At 41.2% G+C, this 19,189-nt stretch overlaps 1 protein-coding gene across 3 annotated transcripts; it reads right to left on the reverse strand.

Moving 5' to 3' along the window:
- Positions 1–11,333, reverse strand: LOC138730386 (granulocyte-macrophage colony-stimulating factor receptor subunit alpha-like). 3 transcript variants are annotated; one of them, XM_069875556.1, is made up of 10 exons: positions 11,180–11,333; positions 10,331–10,421; positions 7,835–7,964; positions 7,568–7,743; positions 6,108–6,247; positions 4,088–4,126; positions 2,968–3,097; positions 2,445–2,541; positions 1,533–1,614; positions 1–601 (listed from the first exon to the last, which is right to left on the reverse strand). In XM_069875556.1, the coding sequence occupies exons 2-10, from the start codon at positions 10,410–10,412 to the stop codon at positions 527–529; spliced, it is 951 nt and encodes a 316-aa protein (XP_069731657.1). In that variant the 5' UTR covers positions 10,413–10,421; positions 11,180–11,333; the 3' UTR covers positions 1–526. The 3 variants fall into 3 exon arrangements, with proteins under 3 accessions (XP_069731657.1, XP_069731666.1, XP_069731673.1); XM_069875565.1 differs by having other exon boundaries at positions 10,331–10,444; positions 11,180–11,322; XM_069875572.1 differs by lacking the exon at positions 10,331–10,421 and having other exon boundaries at positions 11,180–11,331.
- Positions 11,334–19,189: the final 7,856 nt, after the last annotated feature.

Below are 19,189 nucleotides of genomic sequence, written 5' to 3' on the forward strand. Positions count from 1 at the left end.
CAGGCTACCATGCAATGTGTCAGCCCATTTTCAATTCCATTCTCAATTTTCTATTTTCCCACGTATGCTGTAAGAGATATGAGGAAACTTCAAGTATGAATAAGCCCATTCTTGACAGCAGAAAAATGGCATTCAGTCACCAGATTTTTAAAAAAAGTTTTATTTGTCTCAATAAATTAATTCTTTCTTTTTTTTAAATATGAGACAAACTCATTTTTTCCTTAAACAAATTGAAATGTAACTAAAATTTCTTAACTGAAATATTTCAATCAATCACATTCACAAAATGGAAGGTATCAAATAAGGACAAGTTACACAAACAGTTAAAGTTGGCCAAAATTAAAAACAAATACAGTATTTTTAAAAAAATTACATATGAGGTATCATTCTCTCTTGGCTATACTACTGTTTTTGCCAAGAAAAGGAGGAAAGTGAAAAAAGCCTATTTTTCTTTTCAGACTTGCCACAGGAATATACAGTTGCCTGAATTAAGAAATATACTTTCAAATTCCTCTGGTTTTCTTGGTTATTTTACTACATCAGCAATTAATATAATCTCTTCATTTTCAGATGTTATTGACTGAATTTTGCTCTCCATCAGCTGAAAGGAAAATGAAAAACTTCATTAGTTTTATATATAAGGTTAGGTTAGCCTTTACTTACTTATGTATAATTCTGAGAGTATTTAATTTTTTCTTGCCTATTTTATAGAAATATTTCAGGTTTTTGTTTCTTAGCTGATAAGCTTTCCTTAACCGAATGGTGAAATTACATCAACGTTGTAATGCTGTGACACATGGGGTTCTTTTTTTGACTAACTTGGAAATGCGCATGAAGAATGCATACTTTTGTCCAGTGCACCGCAGAGTACCACAAATCATCTCAAACGTTTAATACAAAAGGATTAACTTCACTAAAGTGTGAAAGTAGATAAGCACACATTGGCCTGAAGTTTAGAATTGAACAGACAATGAGAAAGTACTGGGCAGAAAGTGAGAAGCTGCTGGACAATAAAAGGGTGCAAGTGAGCTGCTAATCAGTATGTTGATGTGGTGGGACACTGTCTGACAGCCACTGTCTGCACTGTTACCTTATGAAATCTTATCCTGAGCTGCTTTCTGTGTCACCTCTTTCTATCCTGTGGGTAACTTGAAAGTGAACTTCATTGAAGCTGAACTAGTGGATGAGCAGAAGATCTGCAACGGGAAAGACCCAAGGTGAGAGCTGGTGACCTGGTAGTGGGGACCCAGGGCCTGGGCACAGAAATCAGCTGTGTGGAACTTCTGAATTTGTGGTTATTGTGAATTGAGAGAGTGAGAGTGTATGCATCTCTCATTGGCAACCTTAAGCCTTGCTCAGCCAGAGAGGATCAGCAGCAGACTCTTAACAAACTTGCCTGATGATTTTCTCTTAGTAGTCCTCAAGATATGGCAATGAGAAGAGTTCTTCTCTGTATTAATTTCCTTATAGTTTAAAAATACCTGTAATAAATGTATTTCAAACATTTAGGATAAAATAGAAAGAGAACACACCTCTGGATATGTGTCAGGTAGTCCACAAAATGACTTTTTTGGCTGTGGTATTTGTGGAAATGCTGCTTTCCAATACCCAGTCCTAGAGATCAAAAAGGATGGAATAGAAAAGAAAAATTAAATAATCATCATGTGTCAAAACCATTGCAATCTTGACCCAACTCTTTTCTTCCTCTTCCAGCATAGAAGAGAAATGAAAAATATACTTCATCTCAGCACAGAATGGACACACATCAGAAAAACACTAAGAATTTGGGTGGTAAAGATTCAATAGTAGTTATTTTCTTCTTTGAAAGGAAAATAAAATCCTCCTGCTCTTTAAGACACTGCAGCTATAGAAAGGTATGTGTAAATATTCTAACAAGTTGGAAGAACAGTATCTTCTCTGAATTACTGTCTCTTTCTATGCAAAGTGCACAATATGGCAGAATATCCTTTTTATTTCTGATTCACTTACATCATTTATTTCAAGAAGCAAGCTCTTTAGCATATGTTCTTTCATATACATTCAGTTTTCTAGGACAATTCTATTGAACATTACAAAATCTTCACTGATAAGTACAATCAACCTGCAAGTTTGCAATAAATTGAACGGTTCAAGAAAAAAAAAGTTATTGCATAGATGGTCTACATTGCAAGTATTCAGAACAGCTGCACTGTTAATACAAGTAATTGTGTATTTTTGCTCTCCTTGCCATTTTAACCGAAGAGGCCCTGGAAAAAGTTGTGTGGAGGGACTTCAGGCATCAGCATTACTGTACTCACCTCAGGATCACTTGTTTGGATTGATTTCTACAACAGTGTGAGTGAAAAAGTTTTATCTATGCTAGAGAGAAACCTTTACCCTATTTGTTTATGAAGTGCAGATGTTTCACACACACACACTAAAATAAATACATAAATCATGTTCACCTTTTGCAGAACAAAATTGTGATGCTTGACACTAAGAGTGTTGCAACTGCTACCACAAGTAAAATCCATACTGAAAAAGAAATAATGTCTTCATTTCCTGAAAAAGAAACAGTCATAAATATTATTGTTAATAAAGAAGAATTAGATGCACAGCTGTGTCAAACATCTGCTCTGGTGACTGACTGGTGAATGTCAGTCTGCATGATTTCACTTGGAATAAAAATCAACCCCTTAATTTAACAATTTAGCAGTAATGTCTGCTAGGAGAGATTGAGTCGGTTCATCCCCTGCAGTAAGCAGGTATGCACTTCAGCCACAAATGTGTAACTTTTCAGATTTATTTCCAGTTTTGGAGAGTTAAGAGATTTATTAAGCCCCTTCCTTCTCTTCTGTATTGCGTGGAGTGAAATAAAGCATTTGCCAATCCTTTATATTTGTATATGTCCATAGGTGTGCAGAATCGCGTGAGTAAAATAGGAGATTTCTGGGGGCAGAATAGCCAGAGGTGTGGATTTGTTCTTACCAAACTCAATAGGTGCACTCCACTCCCCCCAGGCTGGGCTCACGAAGCAGGTGCTGCCAGCTGCTCTCATTTTCAGGTAGTACTTCTTCCTTGTATTGGATCTTTGAAATACGTGACTATTTCCTCCTTCCTAAAACAAAAGCAAAACTGTTTTGCTTTGTTGCAGTGTCTAGGTGTTGATGGTATGCAAGTGTCATTTAGCAAAGAAACACTTAGGAGACAATGAGCGCATTCCTTGTTAAAGCAGACTGCTGTTCCAGAGCAAAAATTAAACATATTTGTGTTTATTATGTATGTAATATGTACCCATCTGTGTATCTCAAAAATAACCTCTCACTCACTAAGCTTTTTAAATTTAGAAGCTTTTTGTCTTTGTAAATTCTCATGATGTAGTCTGATTTATTGATAATTTCCCTAGGTACTTTGAAAGAGACAGAAAAAAGTCTTGGATTCTCTCATTTCAATACTGCTAGAATTGAATGGTGCACCTCACTTTCCCCAGCCTTTGCACTATGACTTTTCAGGAAAAGTATAACTTTCCCCCCAAATCTGTAAAACAAGCAGAAGACCACAATACTTAGTGTTTCTAGAATTTACTGAAACACACTTGCTCTTGAAGATTTTCAGGATAGAGGTGGGGTGCAAATGCTGCACTGATTAGAAGGATTCTCCATCCCAAAGTGCTTTTGTGGTCTTTGTTTTTCATTAAAAAAAATTGAAATAAATAATACATAAATAAATAATAAAAATTAATAATGAAAATTAATTTTCATTCAAAAACTGATTTTTCACTGTGTCTTTCTTCTCTACTGTCACTCGTGTGTAACTCAAAGTCTGTTTCAAATATTTGAGGAGGAGAATGGACGACATAATGGAAAATGGAAGGTTTTGGAAAATGCTTGGAGAACAATAATAAAGTTCAGTCCTTGAATGTATAAAAAATGACATACATCATGGTGATTTAACAGTTTGACAGATTCATGAAATTTATAAATAAAGATCACATAAAGCACAGGCCATTGAGCAGATACTGACTTAAAGGTATTTGCATACTATTTACTTTTCACAAGTGACCATGAAAACAACATATCTTGCTAATTATCAGAACAAGCAGACTTACTTGTATGGAAGTATATTTGGGGTTTCCCTCAGGACTATCCTGTAAATTGAGAAAAAACTTTATTTTTATGATTGCTTGTTTTGTATTTAGATAATAAGTAATTTTTATCTACTCTCCTTTTTCTGCATTACTCTTTCTTGTGTACTTGATATCTTGTTCAGACAAACTGATAACTTATCTAACACTTAGTATCTAATATATAATTCAGCTATAATGGCAAGTTTATATAGTAACTAACTTTCCTATGGAAAGGTATTTCTTTCTGTAACAACCTCCCTTCAGATTTCCCAGATATCCTGATCTACAAAGCCTTAACTTGAAACATTACTGAATAAGAATCCAAGATTCTCTGCAGATTCTGTTTATCAGTTTCACAGGTGAAAAAATACAATTGAAATTATGTTACTCACAGTCTTACCGTTTGTTTGCCTGCAATGCAAATAGTTTTGAATTGCGAAATAAAGTTTGAAGGCTAACTGTAATAAAATATAGTCATAGTGTATTAGTAAACAATGTAAATTTATACCTGTCAGGGATAAAGCAGTAAATTTTACAACATAGTAAATGATGGATTAGTAACATGAAAAATGCTAATGATTATTTAAAAAATGCTAAGCAACTCAGATTATATGTGAGTTGAATATTCTTTATAAACCATATATTGCGTATATTGAAAAACTTTAAGTATGTATTACTTTACTTCAATGCACTTTTATTCCAATGTCTCATACAGTTTTCTATAAGCTTTCTTTGCTGCAACGGCCAAGGGATTTGGAGAAGTAATGCATTTTTTTTCGAAATTAGTTGGGCTTGCAAGAAAACACATCTATGAAGCAGCAAGCCCCATCCAGGCTTAGAAGTTCCAAATAACAGATACCTAGGAAATACCTTCAATCAGCCACTAACTGGCCGATGTTTGTTGTAACATAGGCAGGTTTTTCCTTTGCACTCACTATCTAGTGTCATTTGATGCAGTCCTGCCACAATTACAGTAGTTCCAGTCTGCTCCTCTTGCAGCAGAACACAGCAATCTCACTCCTTCCCTAATTGCTGAAAGAAGGCTTATAAAGCCACAATTTGAATTTGACTTTCAGTAGCTTAAATGATTCCCTCAGTAACCTGTGCTTATTCACGCTGCCCCTCTGCTTTCTCTCAAATTTATTTTCCTTTTATTCAACATTATACAGCTTCAGCTCTTGGATCAACAGGTGTGTTGCTTGTGTATGATATCTGGATAAGTTATTTACATTTCATGTATTAAGAAATTTCGTTCACCTCTATCAGCTCATACTTTTTAAGTGGATGCACATTTCTCTGTCCAGTATTTACAGCCTAGCCCTGCCCTCTCGTGGAGAAGGCATGGAGATGCCAATTTATGGCTATAAATCGAAGGGGGGAAGATTTAGATTAGACGTTAGGAAGAAATTCTTCACTATGAGGGTGGTGAGACACTGGGACAGGATGCCCAGGGAAGCTGTGGATTCCTCCCCCCGGGAGCATTCAAGGCCAGGGTGGATGAGGCTTTGAACAGCGTGATCTAATGGGAGGTGTTCCTGCCCAAGGCAGGGGGGTTGGAACTAGGTGATCTTTAAGGTCCCTTCCAACCCAAAACATTCTATGATTTTTATGACTATGATTCTATGCAGTCACCATTGGAAGGGCTCCAGTGCAGGACAGCTCCAGCAGGTCTTAGTGAAATAAGTGCCTTTTCTGAATTTTGTCGTAGCCAAAAGCTGTAATATGTTCAAGTCTTGATTAACTATGCTTCTCCTCTCAGTCCTGCACAGTCACAGTTATCCAATGTATTTCCAGCAATATGTCACAAAGGGGAAAAGGGATAGAAAAATAGGGCAGTATGGCACAACAGGGTGCCTGAAAGGTGCAACCACAAAGAAATATGGTGCTATGTATGAGGAAGGCAACAGTATACAAGGTAGATTTATTTTCTTTTTATCCATGTGTACTGGTAAATGAAAACATATGTATTAATGTTAAATGTAAGTGAAGAAATTCCTCCTACCTTATACTTGATGTTGATTTCATATTTAAAACACTTGTCTTTGTTAGAATGATTTATTTGGGGTCGTTGCCATTGAATTATGCAATCATTTTTAATTTCTTCACAGTGGACAGCAATATTTGATGGAGGCATGAGCTTTTCTGAAATTAAATACCCGAGAATTAAAATAATCAAAATCAATTAGTCTCTTTTCCTTTGATAAAAAACGGAGTGCAACTGCAAGTAACACCTCTATGAAGAAAGTTACTCACTTGTATCTATTTTTCTTAGGAACTGTTAGAAATAATTGAAAGACCATAGTTCTTTCTGTCCTGTCCCCAGGATCAGAAAAAAATGGGGACTAAGCCAGGGAGCGTGACTTAGGAGCATACAAAGATACAAGCCCCCTCAATTTATTTTCTGAATGAAGGAGGTAGTGTCTTGTCTTCTTTTCATAAAAATGTTTTCTATTATGGAAGAATAAGCTGATGTTAACCCTAATGCAAGAAATCCAAGGGTAATTTCTTTCTTCAATTCTCTTAACATTATGCTCCAGTGACATGAATGTGTTTCTTTTTTGGTTGTGTGAACCATGTCGTATATTCATTCCTTCCAAAAACACTAGCCACGCAAATTTAGGACAGACGCCTCATTTTTAAAAGTCTAGCTAGCTTCTTTACAATTCTCCCCTAATTTCACAGATGTGAACAAAATATGAGAACCTTTATATTTTGATCATTACCGAGGATTTATTGTAATAGCAAGTCACTCATAGAATCATAGAGTCATAGAATCACTAGGCAATTATAGTGTAGTCTTCTTGCTTTACAATTACTTCTAGTTCCTCTTGTTTATTATCTATGCTGTTTGTGTTGGTGTAGAGGCACTTCAGCTGGGCTGTTGACCCCGCTACACTCCTAAGGGGAATAGTCTTAGTTTCTAAGTGAGTACTTGTTGAACTTTCTAATCCATCAGTAATCTTTACATCTGTGCCGCCATTTGAAGTGCTGTCCCCCATTTCCTCAGAGGTGGCAAACCAAAGGGCCTCACCAGCACCCCATTCGCCAGGCACTGGAATGACATTCCCAGGCTTTTTTCTATCAAGCCTGGTTTTGTCCCTCTCTGCCTTTTATAAGAGAAAGGATCATAAAATTCTGAAGGGGAAAGCTTAGTTTCCACTAGATTTCCACTTAGCATCAATCTTAAGAGACAGGCCTGTTCTGTTTGCAATGGGCTTTTTGGTCAAAGAACAGTCTTGTTTCATCTGCTAAGAGTGACATTGCAGCTTAATTATTCCTCCTTGCAGAATGAAGCCTTGTTTGTCCATTCTTTTGAGACAATAACAAAAACAGTGGGAATAAGCCACAGTCTCTTATTTTCAGCTGTAGGTGAGACAAGGCACTTCATTCTTTCTTAGGGATAAATGTTTTACTACCCTCATGCAATAATGAAAATGAAGCAGAAAGAAATTATTTACTTACCAATTTTATACAATTGAATGTACTTGTCGTAGAACTGGATCAGGGAGCCTTTGCTAGACCCATTCACCAGGAAGTAAGCTTTTTCGATATCTATCCTCACATTTTGGAATCTACATCCCATGTTTCTGCCATTTTCATCTTTAATGTAAAGCTCACATTCCATCACATTGTCGTATCTGTATATAGCAAGGTATTTTAGTTAAACATTGTAGTGTGATGTGTTGAGTGAGAATTCAGACTTCCCTCGATTCAAGCAGACCTACTTACCTCGAGTTCTGCCAGTAGAGAAAATACTGGGTATCTCCTGGAGCATCCCTGCCAGCCTGCCAAGTGCAATTCATGAAGGAAATGTTATAAATCACACAGGAGAAGTTTTCAATGGCTGATCCATTCAAACCTGCAACACAGGAGTATCTTTGATGAGGAAAAATCATATGAGTACTCCAATTTGGAGGATTTTGGCACATGCTTACACATGTTAGACACCTTCAACTCCAGCTTGTTACTGTATGGATTAGGAATTACTTGCTTCATTTTTGGTAGTAACACTGGAAGATACTTACACTGGCAGATTCAATTAAGAATTTGTCAGGAATAAATCCTCCAAAGAAATGATTATAGCTGCATCTGATGGAATAAGTTTCCGGGGAGTCTACACTGCTGTAATACAGGCTGACACCTAAAGCGGCTATCACTGTACTTTAAATCATTTCTGTTCCAAAGGAGGCACTGGTCCCACAACACCACTAACTGAAACATTTCCCTGTCATCCTTTGATACCTGCTGTAGCATTTCTACTTCATGGATGTTCTTCATACCCCTGTTAAATGAGTGAAGAGCATAAGCAGCTTCCCTGTGAACTCCAGAGAGGGAGAGAAACCCAAGGGCAGACCTGTGAAATTCTACAAGACTTTGTGTGAATGTAAAATTGTGAGATGTTTGTGCTCTGCAGCAATATCTCCTTCCATCTGGGATTAACACGAGGAATCTTCTCATCCCAAACATATCCATTTACTCTTTAAACCCCACCCTCAACAAAGCTCAATAAGGAAACTAAACATACATTTTAAAAGGAAGGGTGACTTACCCATCCTTTCATAAAGAATCAGCAAATACTTTGAGCTTTATGAATGACTAGTGTCATTTTGTATATGCCAACTCCATGGTGCTTAAATGAACAGATCTTGTACCTCATTCTCTTAACAGTCTCAAGTGTCACCCCTCTCATACAAAGAAGAGTAATTCTCTCAGACCTTTCATTATTGTGAATAATAGACTGCAAAGTGCTGGATACTATACCATGAGATGAACTGTGACAAAATTCAAAATGTCACAGATTTCTCAAGGAAGAATTTCAATACTATAGCCACAAACTTGTTTCACTTGGATTTGTAAAAATATTTTAAAGATAGTCAAACACAATCAGTAACATATTAGCACAAACAATTAACAATGTATTAGCACAAACAATTAGAAACAATTAAAAATATGACACAAAGCCAGGTAACAACTGAGGACTGAAAAATTGCTGAGCTAGACGTAGGAAAATCCTTTTCATAGAAACATTTGCAAAAGGCTGTGAACAAGAACCTGCTCATCCTACAGAAAATAAATTAATTAAGGAGTGTAGGGTTTCAGTTTTTCTTCCACCCTTGGGCCATTGGAAGCAGGCAAAAACTTTCCCAAAAATCTAGCATATTACCTTGTGGAATATATCTGCATATGCTTGAGTACGTGACATGCATGTTCATTGTTGTGACAGAAAAGCTTGCACCATCGTGCAGAGGAAGTGATATATTTCCAAACATGCACTTCACAGTCTCTGCCTGAAAGATGTCCTGCAGAAGGTTTAATTTTATTTTTTTATGTATTGGTTTACACAGTGCTACTCACTGTAGAAAGAGCTTAATCTTGTGCTTGATTTGCAACAGTGGGACCACTACAATAGTGAAGTAATTAATGTCTTACCAGACTCCAGAATCCTCTACCCAGAAGTTTTGGGTAATGAAGCTTTACCAGTGTAAGTTGAAGAGTTCAGTCCCTCCCTCCAGAAAATCTCACAGCCGTGTTAGGAATAGTAGTTCCTCCCCTCCTTCTAACCATATTCCACCAAATCAGTTGAATCACCTTAAAAACTATTGTATGCGCTTTCATTAGACTCAACAAATGGCTGTAATGTGCTTTACACTCCTTTAAAAGACAAAGTGAGACACTACACAAATGACTGCCTGGGCAAGGAGCTGGCTTGTTGTTCATGTCTATTAACATTAGCTTGCTAAAATCTAGCACCTAATTTGCGCGAGTCGTATTGGTGCTTTTTCTATGCAGTGATGAAGGGAGTATCAGACAGTGGCATATAAGATGCATGGGCTACACTGCCTTCAGGCAAGGGCTGAATCTCTCTAGCAGCTCCTGTCAAAGCTTAGAGAACTATAATTTCCATGCTTAGGTATTTGAAATGAAGGTGATATGAATCTACTCAAATCTGCGATTACTGATACGGGTGATATAACTGCGTGGAGTACCAGAGGAGTCTCCAAATGTCAGGATTTTCTAGAAAGAAACTCAGTAGTTGAATCTAGCATTAATGCTGCAAGTGTCACATAATAGAATCAGTAAGGTGCAGGACTGATTCCTAATTATTTGGGTGCAGAAGTTACTGCCTAGCACATCTAAGACAGAAGGCAATTTAAGCACAGCTGCTCGTAGTAAGCACTTTACACTCCACCGCTGACAATTGCACCGTAGAAATGTTCTACTCACAGTCTATGCAGTTCCAGCCAACACATAACTGTGTGGTCAGCAACATCCACTGAGTCATGAAGATGAGTGCAAGAGAAGCCATCTCTTCCTCCTTGTACACAGAGAATAGGGAACCTTGGTCAAGATAAAAGATGCCAGTGTGATGTACTCTGCTCTGAATTTGTCTAGCCTGATCTGCTTCTACACTATCTGACTATCTCTCACTTCTGGTTGGAGGAAAGATTAGACAGACTTCTCAAGCAGACAATGTAGCCTTCAAATAAACAGAAACAAAGGAAAAGAAGTTGTCCTTTTCTGTAACAAAGCAATTTGTGTGATGATTTCTAAAGCTGCTGAACTTAGGAGATGTTAAACATATACATTTGTTTATATACATATGTTAAACATATACATTTGACGACTGCTGTCCTAAGGTCTAAAGTTTATTTGATCTGCCTGGTACAAAGGTCAGGATGAATAATCACCAAGTAAACAGAAAATATCAAAGTATGTCATAGTAATATCAATCAGCTCAATTTACCCAATGGTAAGTATGGTAAGTTTGGTGAAAGCATTAGTTCATCTACTTTTAAGGATGTTTTTGAGTAGGGTCTTAAAAATGGATAAAGAAGCAGTGTCTAACTTCTATAAATTCAGTATCAAACCCAGTAAGAAATTGTGGGCAGGATATTTCTTAGCAGGCAGAAGGTACTGTATTTGCAAAAATACTTCATTCAACTTAGCTTTGTGTATTCCTCTGAGAAATTTTCAAAGTTTGCTTGAGACATCACCCCTTCAGCCTTGGACTTCCTAGATTGTCAGTGAATACCTCGGCAAGCAAAGTAGTTGGAAAGACAAAGATAGACCTACCTTTTATTTCAAAATGCCTTTATCTCACTTATTTTTCTTTCACAGTCGTCAGGCTCAGAGAAGATGGAAAGACTTGTATTTTAAATGGTTGTGTAGCTATAAATAGGGCTGTTTCCCTTGCTGATGTGTTTTGGGGAACTGTTGTACCATCGGAAGTGTTGCAAGTTGCAAAGTTCATCACTTCCCTCCTAGTTCTTACCAAATCCACATAATTGCACAACTCATGATTTCATATTACATGAATTGGTTACATTTTCATCTCATTGGTGATATGCAAACTCATCAATGATATGCAAACTCAGTGACATTAGGATCGGAGGCAGCCTGGGCTGCAGTGATCATGCACTGGTGGAGTTTAAGGTCCAGAGGGATATGGGACAGGTGAGGAGTATAGTCAGGACACTAAATTTCAGGAAAGCAGACTTCCAGCTCTTCAGGGAATTACTTAGTAGGATCCCCTGGGACGTAGTCCTCTGAGACAAGGGAGCAGAACAGAGCTTGAAAATATTCAAGGTTGCTTTCCATAAAGCATATGAGCACTCAGTCCCCGTATGTAGAAACTCAGGCAGGAAAGGGAAGAGACTGTCGTGGCTGAGTTGAGACCTGCTGGTTAAAGCAAAGAAAAAGAGGGAACTACACAGGCAGTGCAAGCAGGAATGGGTAACCTAGGACATGTATAGGGACGCTGCCTGGTTGTGTAGAGATGAGGTCAGGAAGGCCAAGGTGCAGCTATATCTGAACACGGCAAGGGAAGTAAAGACTAATAAGAAGGGCTTCTACAGGTATGTCAATCAAAAGAGGAAGGTTAAAGAGAACATACCTGCACTGATGGCTGGGAATGGTGATCTTATATCAACAGAAGAGGAGAAGGCTGAGGTTCTTAACAATATTTGTGACTCAGTCTTCGCTGATAACTGTTCTTCTCACCCCTCCTCGGTCATGGGACAGCAAGACAGTGACCAGGGGCATAAACCTTGTCCCACAGTAGAGGAGGATCAGGTTCATGACCACCTGAGGAACCTGAACTTATATAAGTCTATGGGACCTGATGAGATGCATCCCAGAGTCCTGAGTGAACTGGCTAATGTGGTTGCCAAGCCACTCTCCATGATATTTGAAAAGTCATGGCAGTCAGGAGAAATTCCTGGTGACTGGAAGAGGGCTAACATTGTGCCCATGTTTAAAAAGGGCAGGAAAAATGACCCTGAGAACTACTGACCTGTCATACTCACCTCTGTGCCTGCGAAGATCATGGAAGAGATCCTCATGGACGACATGGAGGTGATAAATGGCAGCCAGCACAGCTTCACCAGGGGTAAATCCTGTATCGCCAACTTAGTGGCTTTATATGATGGGATGACCGCAGCAGTGGACATGGGTAAACTGACAAATGTGATCTATCTAGACCTCTGTAAAGCCTTTGACACAGTCCCCCACAACACCCTTCTGTCTAAATTGAACAGATATGGATTTGATGGGTAGACTATTCCGTGGATAAGAAACTGGTTGGATGAGCAGTGGTCAATGGCTCAAAGTCCAGATGGAGATCCATGACAAGTGATGTCCCTCAGGAGTTCTTACTGGGACCAGTGCTGTTTAATATCTTCATCAATATTGACAGTAAGACTGAATGTACCCTCAGCAAGTTTGCAGGTGACACCAAACTGAGTGGTGTAGTTGCCGTGCCAGAAGGACGGGATGTCATCCAGAGGGACATGGACAGGCTGGAGAACTGGGCCTGTGAGAACCCCATGACGTTCAACAAGGCCAAGTGCAAGGTCCTACACCTGGGTTGGGGCAAGCATCGTTTTCAGTTTTTGAGACTTCAATCTGCCTGATATCTGCTGGGAGTACAATAGAGCAGACAGGAAGCAGTCTAGGAGGTTCCTGGAGTACGTGGAAGACAACTTCCTTACACAGCTGGTGAATGAACCAACAAGGGAGGCTGCCCTCCTGGACCTGCTTTTTGTGAACAGAGAAGGCCTTGTGGGGGATGCGGCAGTAGGTGGACGCCTAGGACTAAGTGACCATGAGATGATAGGGTTTTCTGTTCCAGGTGAAGGGAAGAGGGTGGTTAGTAGGGCGGTAGCATTAAATTTCCAGAGGGCAGACTTTGATCTCTTCAGAAGGCTGATTGGCGAAGTCTCATGGGAGACAGTACTCAAGGGCAAGGGAGCCCATGAGGGCTGGGGGCTCTTCAAAAACGAAATCCTAGCAGCTCAGGAGAAAGCCATCCCCGTGTTCCGGAAAAAAAGCCGGCAGGGGAGAAAGCCAGCTTGGTTGAATAGAGAGATCTTGAGGGATATCAAGAGGAAGAGAAATGTTTATGGCCTCTGGAAGAGGGGACAGGCCTCTTGGGAGGACTACAGGAGGCAAGTGAGATTGTGTAGGGGAAAAATCAGAAGGGCTAAGGCTCAGCTAGAAATCAGATTGGCAAAGTCTGTGAAGGATAACAAAAAATCCTTCTATAAATATATAAATAATAAAAGGAGGACTAGGGAGACCATACAGTCCCTATTGGATGCAGAAGGAACAACAGTGACAGGGGATGAGGAAAAGGCTGAGGTACTTAATGCCTTCTTTGCCTCAGTCTTTAGTTGTAAGGAGGGTCGTTCCGTCTGTGTACAAACCCAGGAGCTAGAGGAGCATAATGAGGTTCCCGTGATCCAAGAGGAGGTGGTCAGAGCCTTGCTAGCCCGACTAGACACCCACAAGTCTATGGGGCTGGATGGGATTCATCCAAGGGTATTGAAGGAGCTGGCAGATGTGGTGGCCAAACCCCTTTCCATCATCTTCCAACAGTCCTGGAAGACTGGGGAAGTCCCACTGGACTGGAGGCTGGCTGATGTTGTGCCCATCTACAAGAAGGGTCGCAGGGAAGACCCAGGAAACTACAGGCCTGTCAGTCTGACCTCAGTGCCAGGGAAAGTCATGGAGCAGGTGATCTTGAGTGCTATCATGAAGCACATGCAAGAGAACCGGGTGATCAGGCCCAGTCAACATGGGTTCACAAAAGGCAGGTCTTGCCAAACTAACCTGATCGCCTTCTATGGCGAAGTGACTTGGATGCTGGATGAGGGAAAGGCTGTGGATGTGGTCTTCCTGGACTTCAGTAAAGCCTTTGACACAGTTTCTCACAGCATTCTGCTTGAGAAACTGTCAGCCTCTGGCCTGGACAGGCGCACACTCTCCTGGGTGGAAAACTGGTTGGATGGCCGGGCCCAGAGAGTGGTGGTAAATGGTGCGAGATCCAGCTGGAGGCCAGTGACAAGTGGGGTTCCCCAGGGCTCAGTGCTGGGTCCAGCTCTGTTCAATGTCTTCATCAATGATCTGGATGAAGGCATTGAATGCACCCTTAGCAAGTTTGCGGATGACACTAAGCTCGGTGGGAGTGTCAATCTGCTGGAGGGTAGGGAGGCTCTGCAACGGGATCTGAACAGGCTGGACCACTGGGCAGAGTCCAATGGCATGAGGTTTAACAAGGCCAAATGCCGGGTCCTGCACTTGGGGCACAACAACCCTATGCAGTGCTACAGACTAGGAGAAGTCTGTCTAGAAAGCTGCCTGGAGGAGAGGGACCTGGGTGTGTTGGTTGACAGCGACTGAACATGAGCCAGCAGTGTGTCCAGGTGGCCAAGAAGGCCAATGGCATCTTGGCTTGTATCAGAAACGGTGTGACCAGCAGGTCCAGGGAGGTTATTCTCCCTCTGTACTCGGCACTGGTGAGACCGCTCCTCGAATCCTGTGTTCAGTTCTGGGCCCCTCACCACAAGAAGGATGTTGAGGCTCTGGAGTGAGTCCAGAGAAGAGCAACAAAGCTGGTGAGGGGGCTGGAGAACAGGCCTTATGAGGAGCGGCTGAGAGAGCTTGGGTTGTTTAGCCTGGAGGAGGCTGAGGGGAAGCCTCATTGCTCTCTACAACTACCTGAAAGGAGGTTGTAGAGAGGAGGGTGATGGCCTCTTCTCCCAAGTGACAGGGGACAGGACAAGAGGGAATGGCCTCAAGCTCTGCCAGGGGAGGTTTAGGCTGGACATTAGGAAAAAATTTTTCACAGAAAGGGTCATTGGGCACTGGCAGAGGCTACCCAGGGAGGTGGTTGAGTCACCTTCCCTGGAGGTGTTTAAGGCACGGGTGGACGAGGTGCTAAGGGGCATGGTTTAGTGTCTGATAGGAATGGTTGGACTCGATGATCCAGTGGGTCTCTTCCAACCTGGTTATTCTATGATTCTATGATTCTATGATTCTATGATTCTATGATTCAGTACACGATGGGGGATGAAGTGATTGAGAGCAGCCCTGCAGAGAAGGACTTGAGGGTGCTAATCGATGCAAAGCTCAACATAAGCCAGCAATGTGCACTTACAGCCCAGGCAGCCAACTGTATCCTCGGCTGCATCAAAAGAAGCGTGGCCAGCAGGTCAAGGGAAGTGATTTTGTGCCTCTATTTCAATCTTGTGAGACCCCATCTGGAGTACTACGTCCTGTTCTGGAATCCTCAATGTGAGAAGGATATGGAGCTGTTGGAACGGGTCCAGAGGAGGGCTGCAAAGATGATTCAAGGGCTGGAGCACCTTCCATATGAGGACAGGCTGAGAGAGCTGGGCTTGTTCAGCCTGAAGAAGAGAAGGCTCCAAGGACATCTTATAGTGACCTCCCAGTACCTCTAAGGAGCCTATAAGAAAGCTAGAGAGGGACTATCCATAAAGGCTTGTAGTGATAGGATGAGGAGGAATGGGTATAAACTGGAGAAGGGTAGGTTTAGGTTAGGCACATGGAAGAATTTCTTCACCATAAGAGTGGATAGGCACTGGAACAGGTTGCCAATGGAAGTTGTGGCTGACCCATCCCTGGAGGTGTTTAAGGCCATGTGGAATGAGGCCATGGGCAGCCTGATCTAGTGGGATATGTTTCTGCACATGGCAGGGGGGTTGGAACTAGATGATCTTTAAGGTCCCTTCCAGCCCTAACTATTCTATGATTTTATGATTCTATGATTCTACGATTTTCTTTTCTGTTGTACAAAGTCCACTGTTGCTTGGGAATCCAATGAGTGCATAAGAATAATTTCTTTTACAGATATTTCTCTCTAGGTCTAAATAATACTGAGTAGTTAAAAGTGTCTGTCAATACAAGCAATGTCTGGGGGCTGGGAGCAGTGGGGGCTCCCCATGGTGGATCAGCCAGTGTGTATTCCAACTGCGGATGGGAGCAGGACAGCTAGAGGCAAAGTGACAGCCCAAGCTCCGGACATTGGGCAGGTCTTTGTGGATGAACCGGGGTCAGGCTGCAACATGGGCCCATGGAGACCATGGCTGGGCAGGTAGGGCTGTGGGGAGCTGGACTCTGGGCCTGCTGTGGCATTGCTGGGGCGGAGGCTGATGGACCAGGGTCCGCCATAGGGTCCTGGGCCCTGGCCAGGGTAAGGGGAGACTCAGACCCTTATGCAGGGATGGACTACAGGGGTGTTCATGGAGACAACAATGCAAATTGTAGAAGTTCCTGAAGCCTGTAGAGAAAAAGGATTTTAAATCTTGGACAGGAAGTCTTCAAATAAGAACTGTCACTATTAAAAATTGTGCTCTGGCTTTCTTCTTAGTCCATTTTTCCCAGTGCTAGAAGCCGCAAAGTAAACCACTGCAAAACCAGTCAAAAAACTGCATGTGCTTTTTTACCACTCCTGTTTCTTGCCTATTATATATGGAAAAATCACCTGCTGTCCTGCACCCTTCTAGGATGCTCCAGGATTCACCTTTACCAAAATCCAAAGTTCATTCCTATCTTACTGCTTTTTTATTGCCACATGGAGTGATGTAACCATATCAGCAGTGGTTCATATATCAGCTACTCATATATAACTAAGGCATAGTTATTTCCAAAGTTAAAGCCAAAGATAGTGCAGTGATAACTGTCTTTGGGGACAAAGAAGGATTACTTTCTAGACACCCTGAAATGGTGGGGCTCATGATTATTTCTGCTTCCTACATTCCTGCTAGAGTGTGAGATTCATCACTGATGATTAGTTGACTGTAATTTTCCATGTTCAGTGTTTTACATTGCCTGTAGTCATGAATGATACTGAGTTGTCACTGAGGCCATCCAACATCCCAAAGAGAATATCTGACCTGCTTCCTTCTTCACAGCTCATCCAGTATAAAGGGAACAGGTGTAGCACAACAAATCTACTCATTATATTGGCAACTTTTTACCTGCAAAAGTATTTTCTACAAAAATAAAAGTGGAACCACCTCCACTTCTGCTCACATGCAGTACTAGAAGCATAGAGCAAGGCATCGACTGAAAAATAATGCACTAAGTGACACCCTGTGGTTGGGTTCATGCATTTAATCGTGTCAGTCAGGAAATCAGTATTGGCTGAGGAGATGAGCAGCTAACATTGAACATCCGGAACTTAAGAAAATACAAACATCCCCAGAAAGGGTAACCACAAGAGAATCAACAAAGCCTGACCTGATGTTTTGTGGTTTCAGGGGGACAGGTCAAAGGCAATGGTGGCTTTGTAAGGACCAGTTCATGAGAGTTCACTTTCTTCATATGCTAGGAGACGGTAAAATTGTGACAAACTTTTTCTGAAGCATAGTTACAAAGCAAATAGTGGGAATGAGGAGGAAATAAGAAGGGGTGGATATTCTAACAAAAAGCAGATTTAGTCATAGCAGCAGCTCTTTTTGACAAGAATCACTATGACTATCTCCATCTGACCTGCTTCCTTCTTCACAACTCATACAGTATAAATGGAGCATGTGCAGTACAACAAATCTAAAAGTGTCAACAGAAAAAGCAACTGCAAGTTTAGACTTCAGGTCTGGACCTATGAATCATTCAGAGGAAAAAGGTTTTGTCAGAAGTTGCATTGTACTTCCAGACTAAAGAAATTCCGTACTTACCCATGTAGGCATTTTTTTAACACTTACTATGCCTTAAAGGTGGAAGAAAGGATTTCTGACCACAATGAGTGAAAGAACACAATTTTGTAGTGGTAGCAGACTGTACTTCATGGGAAAGGAAAGGGAAAAATGCCCAGGATAATAAGATCAGAGCCTCAGGAAATTTCCTGAGGAATCAGAGTTCTGGAAAATGAAGGCAGTCAGAATTTCCATGTATTTGCCTTTTTGTTTCCTTTCCCCCAGTCTTTGTCCTTCCTTGGTCTCCATCATCCAATAGGTCTGTTCCCAAAGTGTTAAGCAGTCTCCTGCCCACTCCATCAATAAACACATTCAAACTAGGAGCTCCACTCACACTCTGGCACCTAATATTTCATGAGTGGAAAAGGAGAGTGTTCAGGTGAACCGTGCAGCCCAGAGGTTGGGCTGGGAAGGATAACTACCATCAATTGCACCAAAGTTGTATGAATTGATCCTGCCCCATATTTGGGACAGTGTTTAAGGGCGGATGTTGCTGTGAGTGGGCTGCAGCTCAACATTTCTATGGCAAAGCAGTTGGCAGAAGCAGTTGGACCACAAGGCTGTACCCAGTGATGGCTGTGGCTGGATTTATGGGCAGCGTCTGTATCTGAGACACCCTTTCTTCACAATGTTTAGTGTTGGTGCAGTGGGACTCTGACTGCCCTGGCCAACTGTGTGCTTTTTCTGTGCTTAGATCTGCTTCTGGGAAGCTCTATCATCTTCCAGAGTTTGAGTGAAATTACACATATTGCAGTGGGTGGACAAGGACAAACACATCAGTCCAATGATAGGTTCTCTTTCTCCAGTTGAACTCTCAACTGTGTGGCTACTTGTGCTCCCAAGGCAAATCCCCATGCCCCAACTCTGAAGATTTCCTGAGCCTTTCGAGCAAGCAGTAGAGGAGCAGTGTGCTCCCTGGTAGTCTCTCAAATTATGCATCTCTGTAACAAAATGAGGAAGTTTGGTTTTTGAGGTTTTGGGGTTTGAGTATTTTTTGTCTTTAGACTGGAATATACTGCAGCAGAACAATCCAAACAGCCCACAAAGACAGTGGTATTACCACAGACAAAGGAAGCGTCCTACCCCG

The sequence above is a fragment of the Phaenicophaeus curvirostris genome, chromosome 1, assembly GCF_032191515.1.
Source record: "Phaenicophaeus curvirostris isolate KB17595 chromosome 1, BPBGC_Pcur_1.0, whole genome shotgun sequence".
Classification (NCBI taxonomy): domain Eukaryota; kingdom Metazoa; phylum Chordata; class Aves; order Cuculiformes; family Cuculidae; genus Phaenicophaeus; species Phaenicophaeus curvirostris.